At 36.7% G+C, this 22,004-nt stretch overlaps 2 protein-coding genes across 2 annotated transcripts; one reads left to right on the top strand and one right to left on the bottom strand.

Annotated features, from left to right (window-relative positions):
• The first annotated feature begins 9,862 nt into the window (after positions 1–9,862).
• LOC132067722 (protein CHUP1, chloroplastic) lies at positions 9,863–15,884 on the top strand. The gene is made up of 9 exons (XM_059461026.1): positions 9,863–10,458; positions 10,649–10,740; positions 11,042–11,794; positions 12,278–13,654; positions 13,739–13,870; positions 14,349–14,530; positions 14,735–14,846; positions 15,387–15,530; positions 15,648–15,884. The coding sequence occupies exons 1-9, from the start codon at positions 10,347–10,349 to the stop codon at positions 15,738–15,740; spliced, it is 2,997 nt and encodes a 998-aa protein (XP_059317009.1). The 5' UTR covers positions 9,863–10,346; the 3' UTR covers positions 15,741–15,884.
• A 560-nt stretch (positions 15,885–16,444) lies between these two features.
• LOC132067723 (uncharacterized protein At1g26090, chloroplastic) lies at positions 16,445–21,853 on the bottom strand. The gene is made up of 7 exons (XM_059461027.1): positions 21,557–21,853; positions 19,249–19,392; positions 19,090–19,164; positions 18,763–18,953; positions 18,511–18,682; positions 18,032–18,433; positions 16,445–16,842 (listed from the first exon to the last, which is right to left on the bottom strand). Exons 1-7 carry the CDS (start codon positions 21,806–21,808, stop codon positions 16,711–16,713), a joined length of 1,368 nt encoding a protein of 455 aa, XP_059317010.1. The 5' UTR covers positions 21,809–21,853; the 3' UTR covers positions 16,445–16,710.
• Positions 21,854–22,004: the final 151 nt, after the last annotated feature.

Here is a 22,004-nt window from a genome sequence, read left to right as displayed (position 1 = left end):
TGATGCAATATATTCGATATATTTTTTTATATATTTATCTTTTGTATTTAATTAATTCAATATGTACTATTTGAATTGTATTATGTAGCTACACTACGGCATGCTTGGTCGCCGGAATGTAAATGGAAATTCGGAGCGTCGAGAATTGGGGGGATTCGAAATGTTCGGGGTTAGACTTTCGATGACGAACATACATGTACGTTGAAGGATAAGGTGTATTCACAAAGCTGGCCACAAGTTGGTTTTATTGGAGAAGCGGTTGTGAAGGCGAAAATAACTAACCATAAAAGGAAGGTCACACTGGGGATATAATAGATGATGTTAAGAATGAATTCGGCGTAGATGTTTCTTATATGATGGCATGGAGAGCTAGAGAGAAGGCTATAAAAGATTTCGAGGTGATCCGGTTCGATTCATACAAGAAGTTGCCTAAGATATATATATACTTGATAAAGCGTATCTGGATCGCTCGTTAAAATGCATAAATCACCAGAAAATGAGTTTATGTATTTGTTTGTAGCACTAAACATTCATAAAGGGATTCGAGGTGTTGTAGACCAATAGTTGTAGTGGATGGTGCACACCTTAAATCAACGTATAATGGTACATTTGTGTCGGCAAGTACTTTGGATGGAGCGGTATGTGTAATTCTATTCTACGAATGTTTTTTTATAAATACAACATTATGCATATTGATTTGCAAATAAAGTTGCTAAAAACATACTGGATGTATTCTTGGTGTAAATTTGTGAATATTATATGATGAAATACTTTGTAAATATGAGGTAAATATATTGTAAATATATCTTTTGTTTTATAAATGATGGTGCTAAAAATACGGTGTGAGATCAAATTCGGTTGAAATATGTGTTGAATATATTATAAATATAAACCGATTTTTGTAGGTAATATCCTACCACTAGCGTATGGTGTGATAGATTCGAGAATAATAAGTCGTGGACGTGGTTCTTTGAACTCGTTCAATGAGGCTTATGGTGTTAGGCAAAATATGTGTGTCGTGTCCGATAGACATGAAAGCATAATACACACGATTTCTAAGGTGTATCCCTCTTGTTCCTCATTTGAAAACTTGTATGGCATTTGTGGAAAAATGTGACAAAGCAATACACAACAAACGGTGAGGTGTTGAGTCCTATATTTTATTCACTAGCGAAAGCATACGGCGGGATGAGTTCGATAAATTGATGGAGAAGATTGGGAATGTTGATATTCGGGTAAAACGATACCTAGAAGATCTTGCTGGAAGAGATAAATGGTCTAGGCTTTATTCACTGTTAATAGAGGATGGACAATGACTTCGAATATAGCGAATGTATTAATGGAAAAGGCTGATTTCTTTGCAAGAGAGTTACATATTTTTGATTTCCTTGAAGAAGTGAGGAAGATGTTTGGTAGATGGAATTGCACAAATAGAAAAAATGGCACCTATATACATTCACAACATTACGAGGCGGTATCAAGAGATGTTGTCGATCAACGAGTACAAATCAATACGAATGAGGGTATCTTTGTTTGCAACACAAAAATTTAATCTACATTTTTACTATATGTAATGTATATTTATATATATTCCTAATATGGTAAAAGCTGCTCGAGGAGAATGTCTTGTTTATTTGTTAAATGGTTCTCGAGTTGAAGCGTCAACCGAATATGTTTACACGGTGAATGATGGACCGAGGCGTTTCATAATAGATTTGAAGAAGAAAACTTTGGCATTGCAGATGTTCCAACTAGACGAGATACCGTGTTCTCATGCATGGGCGGTATTGAAGAATAAAAATTTGACTAGCGATGTATATTGTTCGGATTTATTCAAGCTTCTGAAACGATTGTGAACACATATGATGTGCCAGTTGATCCTCTTCCCGATGAGACCAAGGATACTCATTATATCTCCCGTCCTCTACAACATCAAAATGGATCCTTGGTATGTTTGTTGAGTTCGGCTCACCACAATGTACCCACGTATTTATGAAATACAATATTGCCATCTTGTTGCGTCATCCCCTTTTATCATCCCAGCACGAAGCCTTGTTGAAACACTCAATAAGCTCGTGTCTTTTAACCGGGCAATTGATTCTCCCGATTTCTACCAAAATACTCCACCATAAGCCTATTCGGTTTGAGTTATCATAAACAAAATCATTTTCATCGGATACACAATCTAGCCCGGTGATCGGTAAAATTCTCGAGGCCAAAACGCGAGAACTTTACCATTTATTTCAAATGTAAAGCACCTATATGTCTGCCCCAAGTTCTTTGACCATAAAGCAGAAAATGCAGTAACTTCGTACATCCAATCTTTGCATTAAAGAGATATTTACCAAGATATTCCTACCAACGGTCCATACGTGGATGCGTTAGTTTACCTCTAATATCTTGCATTACATTAACATTCGTGTATCTACACATAGATGGTGCCACGGTGGGGTTGGTAACCAAAAATTTAGATACAGAAACAACATGCCAAAAAACACGTATGATTAACATATATCGACTAAATGTACTTAAAAATATACACAAAATAAACGTCAACAAAATAATAATGAATGTACTTAAAAATCTTAAAAATCAACGCCAATAAACTGTCAACAAAATATACACAAAAATAACTGAATGTACTTAAAAATCTTAAAAATCACAGTTATGGTGAAGAAAAATACGCACGAAATAACTGAAGAAACAAGTGTAAAAAAAAACACAGAAAATATACTTAAAATGCACACAAAATATAGATCTGTTTAATTCATAGATCTGTAATAACTGAACAAAAAAAAAAGAACTAAATATACTGAAAATACAACAAAAATATACCTCTTCATCATTATCCTCATCCACATTACGTTTGGCTTTAGCAATTTTCTTGCCCTTAACATTAACAACATTGTCACCCTTTCTCTCTTCTTTTGTTTCTCCATTTGAGAAACATTTTTCAATTTTTCTTGTTGTTTTACTCTTCGAATCAACATATTCCTTATAACGCCTAGGATCGTTAATTCTTTTTGAACGATTCTCGACGCATAAAACTGCAATGGCGATTTCGTGTTGAGAAATTCCCAAAGAAAAATTAGGAATCGCACATTCGGGTTCTATGCACTCGTATTTCTCATCGAATTAGCGAAATTTCTTAGTCATTCCAATTGAATCTAGAAAAAAAACCAAGAACAAACAGCGATAGTTACTTACTTAGACTTGCATTCCCGATTCAAACGAAAAAAAAAAACACCCAAAATATAGGTTAAATACACGGTAAAAAATAAAAATCTGTATAGAATCTTACTTTATTTTGGGAATTAGATTTGAAACGTGAGAGAAATCAATGAGTAGTTAATTAGAGATAAAAAAGGAAGTTGAATAATTGAAAAAGCTGATTTGAAATTGGATGAAAGTAATGGATATGGTGAATAATGGCGTCTATTTAGGATGAAGGAGAGAGACACGTTTTTTTTTTTGCTTAAATTTAGGGGAGTGGGAAGTTATCAGATGAGTGGTAAAAACATGGTAGCTATGTGAAGTAAATATGATATATTTTAGCTACTAAATATAATTATTGAAAAGTTTAGTTATGTTCCATAAATAGGTAATAATGGAACCTATGCCAAGTAAATTTTACTTAAAAAAAAATGGAACGTAAATAGGCTTTACGCACAGATTATGTGCTTAAAAGGACCAAAGTGTATATTTACACTTCGGTTCTTTACGCGCGACGAATCGCGTGCGTAAGCAGGTCGAATATATCAGCTCCTCCTTCCCCACTGGTCCCCTCTATTCAAAAAAAAAAAAAATGAAAATCACGAAAATCAGCCATTAAAGGTCCCTTTCCGAGGTCCCACGCAATCAAAAGCATCATTTTCTTGTTGATTTCCAAACAAAAGTGATATATTGAAGTCAAGGAATAAGTTTAACTTCGATAAAGTGGCATATAATTCAATTCAAAAACTCAAAATCAAAGCTTCAATCTAGGTATTTCACTACGATTTTTCTATTACACTATTAACCTAAGCATTACTATTGTGGGAACGTGGACAAAAAAAATACTTTTACGCACTTTTTTTTGTGCGCAAAAGGGCTGTTTTCAGCCCGTTTTTAATTTTTTTTTTTAATTTTTTTTTTGTTCATTTGTTGTTAATTGTTTATTTATTAACCTAAGCATTACTATTGTGTGAATATGGACAAAAAAAAAAATTTACGCACTTTTTTTGTCTTGTAAAAGAAATCGTTTTTCAGCTTTTTTCATTTTTTTTTATTTGTTTAGTAGTTGTTAATTTGTTAGTTGCTTATTTAGTATTTGGTAATTGTTAGATTAGTTATTTCAATTTTTGGACTAGCTAATTATTTATTTAGTTTTTGTTAAGCCAATTGTTTATTTGTTAATAATTTGTTAATTATTTGATTAGTTAGTTAATTGTTTATTTAATAATTATATGCTAATTAATTTTTTATTATTTGATTAGTTAGTTAATTGTTTATTTATTAATTATATGCTAGCTAATTGTTAATTTTTTGATTTGTTAATTATTAATCTTTATATATTTAATTGTTAATTTATTTATTTGCTAATTAGAAATTGAAAATCCTTAGTTTAGGATTCATTCCTTTGTATAATTTCTCGGTAAAAGATTACATAACTAATACTACGTATTAGAGATTAATTAAAAAAATAATGATTAATTTAAAATGCGTAAAAAATATACCACTTTAATCCTTACTTCATGTATTAATGATTAATTTAAAATGCCTAAAATAGATAGGACACCACCACGGAGCGGGACCACTTCGACAACAGAGAGGTACTTTATCTACGACGAGCATAGTCCCGATATGTATGGGATGCAACTGCATCCTCTAAGAGAGTGGTCCGTACCCCGTGCGGGGAGTCGCACGAGATATTCTAGAGGCTATTCCCCCATATCCCCGTGTCATAGATATACTACGTCGGGACGATATCTGCCGGTGCATCGAGGTTGGTTGGCTTGTGCACGATGGGCTCTGTGACGGCCGGCCATGATTGAGCGCGGCCGACCGAGGAGACCCACACATTTCATCTCCGCACCGGCGAGGCTACCATCACCTGGGATGTCGAGGTGATTTATGGTCTACAGATTGATGGATAGGAATTGTATAGAGTGGAGTCTCCGGAGATGCTGCCGTATCGCCAAGAGTTGGCTAGGCTCACTGGTTTCGAGCCTCTGCAGAGGGATATGCATGAACGGAGTTGGTTGTTGCGGTCCTCCCTCCATGCACACTTGCGCCTCGTAGATCTGCAGCATTCGATTGGCGAGGCGACGCCTCAGGCTGATGTTGACCGATGTGCTCGCTTATATTTTCTCATCATATTCGGGGGCATCATATTCTCGAACATGTCGGGTGCGGATATGAGCATTAGTTATCTGCTCTTTATTGAGGACCTAGACCAGCTGGGATATTATAGTTGGGGGCCCGCTGTCCTAGCTTACATGTACAGAGGATTTGATCGAGCCTCTATGGGCGAGAGGCCGAGGTCGCATTTAGCCCTTTCTTCGGCAATATATTTAAGTGTGTGTAGATAAAACACTAAATATATTTTTTTTCGAAACGACGACCGATAAATAATTTTTTTGATGACTATGACGTATATGGGTGTGGACTAGGTTGAGACCTTTTTCGCCCACATAGCTACTACCCTCCCGACGACTATGTTGCGAGGATATGCCATACGCGCGGAGATGGTCGCGACGCCGTACTCGAGGTGTGGAGACGCACCATCTCATTCTCCCGTTTAGGATCGGTTAGACCGCACGACGGCGCCCGAGGTAAGTTTTTTTTTATTTAACATTAGTTTGTTATTTTTGTTAGTCTTTTATTGTTAATTAGTTGAATTCCTTTTATAGGCTTTCATATGGACGCCGTATGATCAGATTTTGGGTCAGCTGCCGGCGTTTTGTAAGGCTGGTGAGCACATGTGGACTGCACGGTGTCCATTGATCCATATGGACATCGTTAAGCATCACGTACCCAACCGCGTATTACGACAATTTGGGCATGCGCAGAACATACCCACGGCTACACATTGGGAGCACACCCACTACACCAGGGACGAGCGTTCGATAGACAGTGCGGCATGGCGGGGGCATATGCATCAGGAAGTCGATGCATGGAACGCGAGGATGACGACTCTAGCGGCGGTCGGACATGACACTCTGGTCCATGAGTACATGACGTGGTACATGCATAACACTCGCTCTTTGATTGCCAACCCCTCGACGCCGCGTTCTGATGGCCGAGGATATGCATCACCCTCAAGAGCGTATGAGGTGCTGGTAAGTTTCTTCAATCGTTGTCTTATTATGTATTACTTTATGAATTTATTCAATTCTTAAAATTTGCAAATATATGCAGCTACGGATGACTCTGATAATACGCCATGAGAGCATTCCCCTTACGGAGTCCACCGATCCCGGGATAGCGGCATGTGCAGCACGGATAGTTCATCTTACCTAAAACTGCATGACACAGTACGGTGGTGGCATCGTGTCGACGAGGATGTACCGGAGGTGTTCCTGAGGGTGGTAGGGCTGATAGAGGTGGGCGGGCTGATAGAGGTGGTCGGGCTGGCAGAGGTCTAGTAGATGAGCCTGATGATATAGCCCGTCAGGCTCCGTCGGCTACAGATATACCGTCGACTTCTTCTTCCAGGACGTCGATTTCACAGAGACTTGGATATACGCCAGAGATGATCCCACATTATGATCCTTGGTCATCATTTCCACAGGTGCCAGTTGGTGATCTACATATGGGAGGTGGAGATGAGGACTTGGATATTATTTTCGATGACTACTTTCTTCGTTCTATAGCCGGGCCTACGGCACCATCTGCATCTCCGGCTCCGCGGGCCGCTCAGGAGCCCTCTCACATGCTATCTCTGGAGCCCGTCGACACAGGTTTATTTTTTTACAATAAAATAATGTATTAATTAATTATTTTATTAATCTAAACTAAATTATTTACATGTATTATAGATTCATTCTTCTGCGCCTGTGGAGCCGTCTCCGCCCATTCAGATTGACCCGTCTCCACCTCCAGCTATAGCTCCGGGTAACGCTCGGTGAGACCGTCGAGAGCCGGGCCTAAGGAGCCCTCTGACCAGCCATCTCAGGAGGCCGTCGACACACAGGTTTTTTTTTTTTTTACAAAGAAATAATTTATTAAATAATTGTTTATATGTTATTTCATGTCTAGTTTATGATAAATCTAAATTAAATTGTTTATATGTTATTTCAGGTTCATTCTTCTGCTCCTGTGTCCAGTCTCCTCCGATTGAGTCATCTCCTGAGGCATCTACTGAGGCTACTCAGGTGGAGACCACCGCCGTCTCCCGCAGGAAGCATATTTTCACCTGTGGCCTGAAGAAGGGAAGAAAGGATGATCATGCCATAAATCATCCCGTTATTAAGAGGAGAGAGGATCCCGATGATAGTGAGGGTGGTGGGGTTAGGAGGATCCTTAGGCCTTAGTGAGATCGTATATTTGTAAATAAAATGTACATTTTATGTTAATATTATATATATTTTTGGGTATTATTTTTTTAATGATAATTAGTTATTTTAGTATTTATTGTGGATTAATAATAACTCGTGCGACGTTCATAATTAATTAGAACCCTATAACGACGATCTAAATGTATATGTATAATAAGTTTTCAAACTTACTTTGGAGTACTTTACAACCTCTAAAACGACGATCTAAATGTATATGTATACTTGATGTAATGAGTCGATATTATTGTACACGAAAAAAAATATTAAGTTCTATATAAAATATTTATATTCTCAAGTGTTTTGAAACGTCACTAATTTTCGGTCAAAGTATGGAAAAAAGCTTAATTGAGTTTGATTTCCAAAGAATGAAAGTTTGGGTTTGGGGGGAAAGGCACTTCACGCACAGATGAAGTGTAAATGTACACTTTGGTCCTTTTACGCACGTAATCTGTGCGTAAAGCCTATTTACGTTTTTTTTTTTTTTTAATGGGTTAGTTTGGTTCCAAAAATTTATTTTTGAGTTAGAAAAGTGCCGGGCTCCCGGTACACTAAAGAACATTTTCATCTAAATTTTTCTTTATTTTATAATAAACTCTTTTTCTATAATTGAGAATCTGATTTCGTATCTTGTTCGGTACATTTATTGTTACGCATGGAAAATTTTATATTGTTTTTCTTTTGTATGATACAAAATGTTAATGTCATTTTCAAAAGAATTTCATAATTAAAAAAAAAATCTTAAAATTAATAAATTTGTGGGGCTCGCACAAGCTTTCGACAAATATTCCCCATGCTGTGTGTTTTTACCTTTTACAAAAGTGGGTTAACATTGCAAAATTATCCAAATACAGAATGCACATATGTTTTGTTGCTCTTACTTGTACATCGTGTACTGGAAAGACAATTTTAAAAAAATTAAAAAAAAATAATATCCAAATTTTAAGAAATAAAAATAATTTTTACAGCTGATCAATTTCCAATCTAATTGCAGGGACTAATAGCTTTACATGGAAGCTTATATTTTTTTTGGTTTCCACTCGGTGTTCTTTGTCCGTATTGGAGCTCCGATTAATTCAGATTCACATTGTGTAGGATTTTTTCCATACCCAGAGCTCGAATCTGCCCAGTTAAGAATGAAGATACGTTTTGTTTTCTTAATGAGACAAAGTTTATCCAAATGTAAGACGAGACAAAGGACCACAAATTATGCCAAAAAGAGACTTGCATTCGGTAATAATGTCAAACTGTGTAAAGTTATCACTAAACTGCTTTACGTAGGCTAATATAGTCCATACACAAGAATCCATATAAGCTAAGGCTGGAATTAAATCTCAACTTTGCTCTTTTTGCTTCTGCATTGCCCCAACTGTATTATTAGGCCAACATCCAAACACTTTAAATAAATTTTTGAAAGTAGATTGAGCTTTTGAACCCCACCATTCATGTGGATCCCTCCTTTAATATCACATTATTTTCTTGATTCAGAGATTCAAATTGAGAAATACACTTTCCGGCTAAGAGTATATTTGACGTGATATAGCTTTAGTAAAGTAACTTTTCTGTTACAAAGTAAAGAAACGTGACTTTGGTACACTATTATTAATAGTTGAGTGATCTTATTATTACAAAATAAAAAAATATCTTTGTTACGCCGTTTTTAATAGTTGAATAATCATATAAGCTTTCAAGTCATGGAATAGACACGTTTAAAGAACTTGCCAATATAAAAGCAGTCATATATTAAAGAGGCATATCATCCTATTGACCCGACCTTCTTTCCTGTATAGAATTGACTCTTGTGGTATGTAATCTAAGTTCTACCTACATAATTGGAAACCCAATAAATTAACAAAAAGGCCACCTTATTAGCTGGATAATGGCAAAGAATAATGGGACATTATTCATGCATTAAAAGACAAAATTTTACTCCAAATTAGTACCTAAAAAGTTTTTAACAAAATTTCATAATTTTTTTTTATAATCCAGAAATCCTAAGGTTACCCACGGTCTCATGCTCGGTGGATAATAAGTCCGTCCCTCTATTTTTCTCCGCTTAAACACCAAATTGGTTCAGCCTATAACAAAAACTTTTAAACCACACATCATTTGGTTTCTCACCTGGTGTTCGATACCTTTAACCGGCCCCGACTAAATTCAAATTCTGATCGGGAAGTTTCACATTAGAGCCTCCCTAACAAAGATGACTCCGTATTTAAGGCTCAAATCCGACACTTTCTTATTAAGGATGAAAGAGTAGTTACGGCTCTATGACATAGTCTTATGACAACTAAAATTTCACAACTAGGATATACAGATCTTGAGTAAAGAATGCAGAAATCTTAGGTGGCACCAGTTCCAACTTCCAAGTTCATATTTTTACTATAACTCCAGTCCCTTTCTGCTTAAATATTCCTCTGATATCAACAAGTATACAAGTCTAGACCCAACCCCATAATTCCAAAATGTCAATCTTCTTTGGCCAAACACTGTCCACTCAACAAACTGGTGGTTCCCTATAGTTCTATGTGTTTGTTTTTGACAGTTGTGTATCAGAATTCTACTTATCAACAACTCTTTGCATAAAAAACCAAACTTTTTTTCTTTCTTGATAAGATGATAATTCTCCTTCAAGAACTACATAGGTGACTTTTTAGACTATTTCCAATTGTGGGTATTGTTCTTTTTCCATTTTTGATGAGCCCATGGTTTGAGTTTTGAGCTATGGGGTCTCATAAAATATGTGTGGGGATTATTTTATGTTATTAAATGAGTGGAAGCTTCAATTTTTTCCATTGAAAAAATACCTACATGATAGTCAGGGTAGGTTTAGTAGTTGCTGCTTCTATAGCTGCTTATGCAGTTAAGCAGATAAATTTAAAACCCAAAAAGCCATCATCTAAACCTCTAGCCAAACCTTCAGGTAATTTTCTTGATCAGTTGCAATATATGTAAAGATTCAATTTTTAATCAGTATTTGGTTTTGGACATTGATAGAACAGTTTCTGTAAAGTTTCAATTTTTAAGGGAAAATTTATTCAAATGTATGATTAGAGTTTGTTTTATGTGCCTAATTTGTGTTTATGTTATGGTTTTATGAACTTGGTGAGTAGAAAATGGTGAACCATTGCCTGAACAACGAGGCGATGAAGAGGACGAAAAGAAGCAGCTCTTGTATTCGACAGATAGCCTCAAAGAAGTGGTTGTAAGTATAGAGAAAAAGTTTTGTAGCCCTTTTTTTGCTTAGAAGTGTTGATATCTTCTTTAGGAACAATCTGATACTGAGTTATAGTTGAACCTCTCTGTAACAACGTCGTTTGTTTCGATATTTTTTTGGTTGTTATAGCGAAATGTTGTCATAGAGAACATATAATATAACATAACATGAATGATCGGTTCCACAAAAAACATGGCTGGTATAGTGAAATGTTGTTATAGAGAAGTCTGACTATATTTGGAAATTTGTTTTTTTTTTTTTTTTTTTTTTTTTGTTTGACAACTTGTAGGATGAGGAAGAGGAGAAAGAAGAAGTTAAATTAATCAATGGAATTATAAATCCAGCACAGGGTAACCAGCTTGATCTTGATGATGATCTTTTCCCTGAATTCGAAGATCTTTTATCTGGTGAGATCGAATTTCCGTTACCGAACGACAAATATGATACAGCAAGAGAAGAGAGAGAGAAGGTTTACCAAACCGAGATGGCCTACAACGCGAACGAACTGGAAAGATTACGAAACCTTGTTAAGGAACTCGAGGAAAGGGAAGTGAAGCTCGAAGGGGAGTTGTTGGAGTATTATGGTTTGAAGGAACAAGAATCGGATATTGTCGACTTACAAAAGCAGCTCAAGATTAAGTCTGTTGAGATTGACATGCTCAATATTACTATAAATAGCTTGCAGGCCGAGAAACAAAAGCTTCAAGAAGAGGTTTTTCACGGAACTACTGCTCGGAAAGATCTAGAAGCTGCTAGGAGCAAGATTAAAGAGTTGCAACGGCAGATGCAACTTGAAGCTAATCAAACAAAAGCTCAGTTGTTGCTGCTCAAACAACATGTTAGCGGACTTCAAGAAAAGGAAGAAGAAGCTTTCAAGAGAGATTCTGACATTGACAAGAAACTTAAAATTGTGAAGGAGTTGGAAGTGGAGGTTATGGAGCTTAAGAGGAAGAACAGAGAACTTCAGCATGAAAAGAGAGAGCTTGTTATTAAATTGGATGCTGCCGAATCTAAAATAGCAAACCTATCCAATATGACAGAGGTAAATTTGATTCTCTGATACCAGTTTTTTCATGTAATTGATCAAGTTTAGGACAAACTTTCTGTGTTTCCAGCTTATAGCTCTTCTTTCTTTATGCATCTACTTCCTATTTTCAAGTCTGCAAAAATGTTTCGGAAATGTAGAGTGGTGAGCAGAGGCGGAGCTAGGATTTTGAGTTTATGGGTTCTGGTTTCTAGATAGACAACTTAAAGGGTTCTGGATGAATTATTTATACATATTAAGTGGATTTTTAAAACAAATACTGGGTCTAGGCCAAAGTTTGTGGGTTCTACCGAACCCGTAGACAAGGTTGTAGCACCAGTCTTATTGATTTGATTAGCTGGCTGTTCGCAAGAAATTTCGTGTACGGAAATTAATAACTGCAATCACGAAACAAATGTAAAGAAATTTTAGTGATGTTTTTGGTTAGTGTGTGAACTGGTGCCATCTAATTCCTGACTTGTATTTGGCATGCTGCTGCAGAATGAAATGGTTGCCCATGTAAGGGAAGAGGTAACTAATTTGAAGCACACAAATGAAGATCTTCTAAAACAAGTAGAAGGACTTCAGATGAACAGATTCAGTGAAGTTGAAGAGCTAGTTTATCTTCGTTGGGTCAACGCATGCTTAAGATTTGAACTACGGAACTACCAAACTCCTCAAGGAAAGGTATCGGCTCGTGATCTCAGTAAAAATCTGAGCCCGAGATCTCAGCAGAAGGCCAAACAGTTGATGTTAGAATACGCAGGATCGGAACGAGGCCAAGGAGATACGGATCTCGAAAGCAATTTCTCGCAGCCATCTTCACCCGGTAGTGAAGACTTTGATAATGTTTCTATTGACAGTTCCACTAGCAGATTTAGTAATTTCAGTAAAAAGCCCAACTTAATCCAGAAGTTGAAGAAATGGGGCAGCCGAGGTAAAGACGATTCTAGTGTTATGTCTTCACCAGCAAGATCTCTTGGGGGAGCATCTCCTGCTAGGATGAGTATGAGCGTTAGGCCGCGGGGCCCGCTAGAATCCTTAATGCTTAGGAACGCAGGTGATGGAGTAGCCATTACTAGTTTCGGAACAGCTGAGCAGGAATATGATTCCCCTGAAATGCCAAGGCTTCCGCCGATTAGGACACAAGAGAATTCTGCTGAGGCACTGAACTCAGTTGCATCGTCCTTCTCTCTAATGTCGAAATCGGTTGAAGGAGTTTTAGATGAGAAGTATCCAGCATTCAAAGATAGACATAAGCTGGCAGTAGAACGAGAGAAGCAAATTAAGGTAAAAGCCGAGCAAGCAAGAGTAGCAAGGTTCGAGAAGTCCTTGCCTCCAAAACTTTCTCAGCTGAAAGAGAAGCCGGTGTCATTGCCAGGGTCTGTAGCAGTTTTTCCGGTGGTCTCTACCTCTGGTGACTCAGCTGAGCAGTCCAGTGATAGCAAAACCGACTCTCAAGCGGTGAGCAAAATGAAACTCGTTAATATTGAGAAAAGACCTACTAGGACTCCTCGTCCACCTCCTACACGATCAGGAGGTGGACCTGCTCCAGCTGGTAATAATGTTACAGGTGGAGCACCTGGCGGTGGGGGCCCACCCCCACCACCTCCACCGCCTGGTGCTCCACCACCGCCACCGCCACCTGGCGGAGGCGCTCCTAGACCACCACCTCCTCCTGGATCTCTAATGAAAGGAGGGGCTGGTGGTGATAAGGTCCATCGTGCTCCTGAATTAGTTGAATTCTACCAATCATTGATGAAACGCGAGTCAAAGAAGGAGACATCATCAGCTTTAGTAACCACTACTTCAAACACATCAGATGCAAGAAGCAACATGATCGGGGAGATAGCAAACAAATCCACATTCCTCTTAGCTGTATGTAGAACTTCTCTTTTACTCTGAATAATGCATGTGCTTATTACCCTATTCTGACCCAAAGGAGAATTGTGCAAAACCCAGGTGAAAGCTGATGTGGAAAGTCAAGGTGAATTCGTCGAGTCATTGGCATCTGAAGTTCGTGCTGCTTCATTTACCAATATCGAGGATCTAGTGTCGTTCGTGAACTGGCTAGATGAAGAACTCTCCTTCTTGGTATTTCCTCTTGACAATTATACCTTCAAGTTCCCTATTTCTTAAATAGGACCTGAACATCACTATATTCTTAAGGATACTTCTATCTGGTGGATTTGAAAATTGATGCTTAAATTTATAGGTGTTTGAACATAAAGTGAGTGATATTTGGAAAGTAGTAGTATTTGAAAGTTGAAGTCGTGTTTGGACATGCATTTCACTTGAAAAAGAGGTTGAAGTTTTGTGAGTGGAAAAAAATTGAAAAACTGGTTTTCAAATTTGAAAAACTCGTCTTTCGAACTAACCAAAGAATCATTCCATGCATAACCAAACAATGTTTCAATTTTTTTTTATTTTTTATTTTTTTGAAAAAAAAGGGAGAAAAAGAAACTCATGTCCAAACGGGCCCTTAATCTCTCTCAAGCGACAAGACCATGCAATTTCTTCATTATATACCTTCAGCATTCATTAACGGTGTATCCCATTGATTCTTTTCAAGGTTGACGAACGAGCTGTACTCAAGCACTTTGATTGGCCTGAGGGAAAAGCGGATGCATTGAGGGAGGCTGCTTTCGAATATCAAGATCTAATGAAACTAGAAAAGCATGTAACCACCTTTGTAGATGACCCAAATCTTCAATGTGATGCTGCTTTGAAAAAAATGTACAGGTTGCTTGAAAAGTAAGTCTCTAATGAAATTGATGCCTCTTGTCTTCAAACTAGAGAATTTAGGTTATTAAACAAACTATTTTCAGACCATATTTAAACTTCCACTTATTTGGAATTGGTACCCTTTCATGTGTGGTAGTTCCTTTTTATCATTTCATTCTTGTCTATAGCTAGCTCATTTTGTTTATCTTACCCCTTTAATTTTCTGGATTCCAGGGTGGAACAGAGTGTTTATGCACTATTGCGTACTCGTGATATGGCTGCATCACGATACAGAGAATTTGGCATTCCTACTGATTGGTTGCAAGATTCAGGTGTTGTTGGCAAGGTATGTTCTCATATAGAAATGATGCTGTGGCGTTCTTTGTGAAATTTGTTGAGTACAACAATGAAAGAAAAAGAAACTGGTTTGAAAAAACTTCCTTTCTCAAGGATTTTAACATAAGAGCACAAGCTTTTCCACCAAGAACCATGCTCCAAGAAAACCTCAGAATGTGATGTTTCACTTCATTTTTTCCAAAGGCGGGTCTAGGATTTGAAGTTTATGGGTTCTGAATTCTAACCCTTTTGAGTTAGTGGGTTCTAAATAGTATTTCTTTTTACATAATATGAAATTTTTTCAAAAAAAAATTACCGGGTTTGGACCAAAGCTACTTCAGTCTGCCAAACCTGTACCTTCTACTCTAACCTTTGCCTATGATTTTTCCCTAATTCGAGTTAGGCTGTGCACTTCAACGTGTTTTCACAAATTTCAAGGATTTGTCAACCTCTTTAACTAATATACAATACGATTTCACTTCATTGTACGTCCAAAAGAAAGAAAAAAGTTTGCAGAGAGATGATCCAATTATGTTTTATTCTTCTGCAGATCAAGCTTTCATCAGTACAATTGGCGAGGAAGTACATGAAACGTGTAGCATCAGAGCTTGATGCCATGGGTGGACCTGAAAAGGAACCAAACAGAGAATTTTTGATTCTACAAGGGGTTCGTTTTGCTTTCAGAGTTCATCAGGTATAGACACCACACCAGCATTTTGTTCACTTAGCAAATATATACAGATTGAAGAATTTCCAAGCTGACTTTGAAAATCTTTCTTTTTTTTTTTTTTTTTTTTTTTCCTCTTTTTAGTTTGCTGGAGGATTTGATGCTGAAAGCATGAAGGCATTTGAAGAACTAAGGAGCCGTGTCGCCTCACAAACAAGAGAAGAGAATACACAATAACCATGACAATATTTGTAATTTGGTTTTGGTCATTGTATATTTCCTCATTTTCTCCAAGTATAGCAAACATACTTTATCTTGGACATTTGTACAATTCAAAAGGTTCAACTCAAGGAGAATATCAGATAACACAGATTATTTAAAGAAGTTGCAGGAATAAACATTTTGTACATCAATTCATGAAAAGGAAATAAAATGCAGTAAGTTGCCACGATGTTAGTCCTTTGTTCTGCTTCAGAAACAAAAGTGAAAATCCTGTCCCTCTTCCAGGGCCAAGAGCTACAAGGCAAAAATCCTCATTTCTGTTAAATTTGAGTATATATTACCTCGCAAAAATGAATGTGGAAGACTTGGATACATTATTCATTATAGTCCTGCAAATTCTAATTGATATTGTGCCGCCCCTGATGGAGGGCTGGCTGACAAGGGCAGGTCAAGCATGATTGACAGGCTTCTGAAGATGAGGTGCACATGACACCTTAGACAAGTCTCACACCGGAACGGGAGAGAAAAGTGAAGAGCTTTGTAAGGACGTTAGGCGCGCGTTTGGAGCTCGATTTAGCGTAGCCTGAAAAGAAAAAAAAATCGTGTAGGCCTAAGCCTAAAGCAGGCAATAGGTGCCCTGAACTTGGGTCGTGACAAATATAACTATTGAATACAAAGGAATTCGAGCATTTTGTCGTATTAACTTCAAACTTGAAGGATGGCATCCCCAACGACGATTTGTGACTATGACCATACGAATAGTGTACAAGAAACTTGAGAATTTTAATCTGTGGTGAATCAATCATCAGTATCTTTTTCTCCATATAACATCATCAACCCCACAGTGTAAACAAATGGGAAAAAGATTTATTGATTGACCAAGTAGAAGCTCATAAAATTAATGATGTTACAACAGCTGATATGAAGTAACTCTTTCTGCATGCTTGTAGCTAAATATGTTGTTGAAGTTTCTTGATTTCATCTGCTATCGCATTGTGATAACAAGACTTCTGTCTGTAAATTTGGCACCTCCAACCTTCCCTTGAAGTTGAGATGGTAGGCGAATGACACGTCTCTGATCACCAGCCTCCACCAACAACTCAGACCCTCCTCTAAACTGTAATAACCAGAAATTCTGATTAGTTTAACCCTATAGTTTGGTTTTCAGTAGTAAAAACTGCAAGAAGACGGTGAAAACAAAAACAAATACTCTCCCCGTCTCAATTTATGTGACATTCTTTCCCTTTTAGTTAGTCTAAAAAAGAATTGACATCTTTCTATATTTAGTACCAAGGTGATTTTAAACTTCCTATTCTATTTTACCCTTAATGAAATGATTTTTAGCCACAGAAATTTCTCATGCTTGTTTTAGACCACAAGTTACAAAAGTCTTTCTTTTTCTCTTAAACTTTATGGCCAGTCAAACACCTTCACATAAATTGGGATGGAGGGAGTAAAAAAACACCAAAAAGGAGAACAAAACTTAGCAGCAATGAGCCTTTGGTGACTCTCAACTTGGATAACCTATCACAAATTAGATGTCATAAGAACTTTTCATGTTCTATATTAACAGCAAAAATCATATCACATCCTCGAACAGGAAGCTACGGATGATCTAAATCGCTCAACTACATAATATAGTGTTTCATATAAACGTAAGCATCTCTTAAATGTTTCATTAGTCAGAAGTCTTTGCAGTTTTGTCCATTTGGATAACTTGATTAGCTTTAACAAACTTCAATGTACTAGACAGGTATGGAGACTAAGCAGGTAAACTGAGTCTTAAGCCCTGAAGAAGCAGATCATTTTTGAGATATACCTCCACGTTTTTTAGCTAGAGAAGAGTTTTAGAAGTTTTATTGCAAATGCTTACAAAAATTATCAATTAGCAAATGCTTATCCTATTCCAGAGATTTAATTCCCCTTCACTCGTGAAAACTAATACTCCCTCCGTCCCAATTTATGTGGCACCATTTGACTTGGCATGGAGTTTAAGAAAGAAAGAAAGACTTTTGAAATGTGTGGTCCAAAACAAGCCTTATATAAATGTGTGGCTGTAAATCATCTCATAAAGTTAAATTGTTTCTAAATATAGAAATGTGACATTCTTTTTGGGACAGACCAAAAAGGAAATGGTGCCACATAAATTGGGACAGAGGGAGCATTAAAATGCTCTGTTAGACTGTTACCACATGAACCCAATATCTAGTGAAGAATTTCATTGCATTGAAGTTCACAAGAGGATCACTATTTGGCATCATAGTATACACAAAATGCAGAAAGGTGAAACAAACCAGACTACATACTTGATATAGCTTGATTTCTGATTTGTCAAAACCGGGCATGAGAAGTGTGACATTCTTTTTGGTTGGATCAAAGATAACTGGAGGAATGCTGGTCTTATGAGCTGTTACAGTCAGAAGATTCCGTGCACTCTCGCTATGACTATCCTGCATAATCTTGTTCCAATCTAAACGGTGTCCCACTGAGATATGTGGAACGAAAGCAGAAGGCAAAGGTGAAAACTCCTCAATTGTTGCCCCTAATTCTCCGCTTGAATTAAGAGCAAATGCACCAGAAACCTGAGCACCAGCCTGGATTATGCAACCCCAGTAACGTAAAGCAGAAGCCAAAGACAGAGGGCTGTTTCGATCCACCACAATATAGCAACCAAACCTTTTCGGTTCTGAAAATATTGTAGACCCTCTCTGCAGCATGCAAATCATTAGAACCTTAGTTTAAAATAGATGGTATCTTCAAAACAGATTAGCAGTAACTGGTATACCTCCAATACTTGTTCTAGAAGGTCCCAAATTTCTGAACTCATTTTCCCATTCAGATTAAGTTTTCTACCGCTTAGAGTCATGGCTTCTTCTGCAAGTCTCAAAAGTGAGGGACTTGCCAGCCTACCCAAATCAGTTTTTTCAGCTACATTGCGGATATATTTTAAGTATAATCTGCGTGTGAAAAATAAAGATATGATACTCCAGATCAGTTTTGGCATAGAGACATTTAACAAGTCCTGATAAGAACTAACCTTGCTTTGCTGGTCGCACCAATCATCCTAATCGTTTCTTCAGTACTCATGCCATCATATATAATGATGTCAAATTTCTCTTTTTTGTTGTTCTGTTGAACCACACCAAAAAATCCTACCAGCTGCTCTAGTGCTAGGGACGAAAATATGGAATCCATTCCAGGAAGTACTCCGAGCTCTTCTCCGACCACCTACTACATTTTGAAGAAAGTTACTCCAAGAGTGACTCATCCATTTTCTGGCAAAAGAAATCCAGACAATTGCACCAATATTTTTTTTCCTGATAAGGATTTAAAAAAATGGTGCACCATTAAGTTACATAGCTACCCCTTCAAGAACTCCTTGAGTCATATTAAGACGAGCATCCGCTTGCTTCAGTTTATTGAGAGGTTCGAGGAGCATCTGCATTTACTGATGATTGTTCAGCCTAAATGAATTGCAACCAAATGTATAATCTCAATATTGCAGGGTTAAACAAGAACAGACTTTTGTAGTTTCCAATCTAACGGCTGAAAGGTTGTCATTGCACGCTATTGGCGATGTCCCAATCTTACAATTCAGAAGATATTCAGCTGTAGGATCTTGAGAATGTATAACCAAGCATGTTTTGAGCCCTGCCATTGCATAATGCTGGTAAGATAAGAACATGGCCAGTTAGTCTACCTAACTTTATCATATTCAAGAGGTGATGAGGTTTTACAGGGGAAAAAGACAACAGCAGATTGAGGGGTCGATGTGGATTGCCTCTTTATTTATATGTGTGAGTACTAGATGAACATGTAATAACATCACAGAACATACAGTGAAAAGTGAAAGGGAGAAAACAACACAAATGGTGAAAAAAAGGGAAAGAAATGCTGTAGTTTTTTTTAAGGTGCTCCCTTGGAAAAAAAAAAAACTTCTAAACAATTCACGAGGTTTCTTCATTTCCGACCCCCTCCCCCTTACTTCTGGGTGTTCTTTTTTACCTTTCTTTGCTCCATTGCCGCAGAGTCCAAGGAAAAGAAAAAGGAAGAAAAAGAGTAGCAATTTTTTTTTTTTTTTTTTTAATATAAATGAGAGGGTGATGAGCTTGTGACAAGAGAAAATGTGAATTTGCTAGTGTATTTGTTGCAGTATCATGAATAGAGGTATTAAAGTTGGAATCTTCTGATTTTAAATATGTATTAAAAGATTGGTATACCTCCTTGTCAACAGTTTTTGTATATAGATAATTTTTACTTAAGCCAAATGAACTAAATAATGACTTGTTCTTCTACTCAGAGCTTTGTTGGAAAATTAAAAAACAAAATCATAGCTTGACTCAGTTAAAAAAAAACATTTAACTCATTAGAAAAAATCTTTACTTCGTTTTGGTTAAAATTCAGTTGCCTTGCTCTTTAAAACAAGTAATAGACAGCACTATTCAACTTCAAAGCTAAATATTCTATCAACAGTGAGACTATAAAGCATTTAACAGCATTAATCATGAGTGCACGAAGAGCTCATTCGAGTACACCTATTAAGCTTTACATCCTTTGACTGACATTTATAAGCGAAGAATCAGAGGATGCTCTCGTTTGACAAGAAAATACAAAATATCCCAAACTTTTTTGCTCACACAATTCAAATATAGCGCTACCATCTTTCTCTTGATTTATATACTCAAAATTTAAGTGTATAAATCTTCATCTAAAAATTCAACAAAAACTTGATACTTTGCTAAGTTGAGTAATCTCCTGTTTTCATCGAAAACCATAAGCCATTCTTCAAGCAAATTTTAATAGTATCATACAAGTTCTACGTAGAACAATGAAAACTTATATCTTACATATGTGACGGGGTTATTGACACTTTTGGTCCCTCAGTTACTAGTAAATTCTTTGTTTAGTCCCAATGATATCTGACTACGCACATTAAACCTTTGATCAATTGAATTGTGCACTTTTGCTTCATTTGCTTGTGAATATTCACAAATTTACCATAAGTAGTAACAGTTCCACCACTTAATTTACTCATGTATTATGTTAAGTTTGAAGTGTTACTCCAAATTTGATGGTACTACAATCTATGTAGCTCGGACTCTTCAAAAATGTTGCCACATGCACTACTTTTGAAGGATCCGATAAACACTCGATGGCATTTTAGAAGAGTCCAGTCAACATACAACAACAACAACAACATACCCAGTGAAAGTGGGGTATGTCCACGCAACATAGAATACAGTTATATAAATAGTCAAATGCAACATATTTTCAATACAAAGGGACCAAAAGCACACATTCTAATTAATTGAAGGTTAATTGTGCTAGTTTATATATCACAAGGACCAAAAACAGAATTTACCAATAACTTAGGGATCAAAAATGTTATTATCCTATCTGACGAACAAGCATTTATTATCCTCTCACAGAAGCCAGGGATAGAATTTTATTACATTCAATTCAGTCCCAAATGATTCAAGAAGCATCAATACAATCCCACATTTTCAACTAAACAAACAACATTCCCATCTACTGCTTATAAAAAGAGAAAATGACCAGAAAGTTAGAATCTTTAGAGCAAAACTTAATACTCCCTCCCTTTCAATTTGTCTGTCTTACTTCTTTTTTGGTCTGTCTTTCATATTTAGTAACTCTTTACCCCCAACGGCCTACATGACATATTTAAAACAACAAGACTCAAAGGACATTTTAGTATATTAAACAAATTTTTAGTCTAAGACCACAAAATTCAGAAGTTCACTTTATTTTTTTGAACTCCCTGTCGAGTTAAACTAAGACAAATAAATTGAAACGAGAGTTAATTGACTAACCTGAGCAGCAAATATAGCAGAAGTGGTTTTTCCAGAACCCCCTTTACCTAAAAAGGTAATTAGCTTGGTGGGGTTTTCATTGTTATCTGAATTAACACTTGTCATGGCTACAATCTCTATTCTTGATCTCCTTCTTCTTGTTTTGGTAGGATATTTTATCTTTTTTACTGGCTGGTTAAAAAAATTGGAATATGGGTAATTTTGGGTGGAGAATGAAGATGTTGTTAAGATTTGCATAGTGGAACAAGACATTTTTTCTATGGTTTAAGATGTATATGAGAGAGTAGTAGATTCAGTATTCAGACAAGTTTAGGCCTGAGAGTGGTTGTAAGCTGGAAAGTACCTTTTTTGTGCTTCCAAAATTTTAGCAGATTGGTCCTTGGTACTTTTCTATTTCTTTCTAGCAATTTTGTTTTTCTTACTTTTTCTTTCTATTTTATACTACCTT

The sequence above is a fragment of the Lycium ferocissimum genome, chromosome 8 (genome assembly GCF_029784015.1).
Source record: "Lycium ferocissimum isolate CSIRO_LF1 chromosome 8, AGI_CSIRO_Lferr_CH_V1, whole genome shotgun sequence".
Taxonomy (NCBI): domain Eukaryota; kingdom Viridiplantae; phylum Streptophyta; class Magnoliopsida; order Solanales; family Solanaceae; genus Lycium; species Lycium ferocissimum.
The sequence above is the reverse complement of the archived record's forward strand: the minus strand, read 5'-3'. Positions and strand labels throughout refer to the sequence as shown.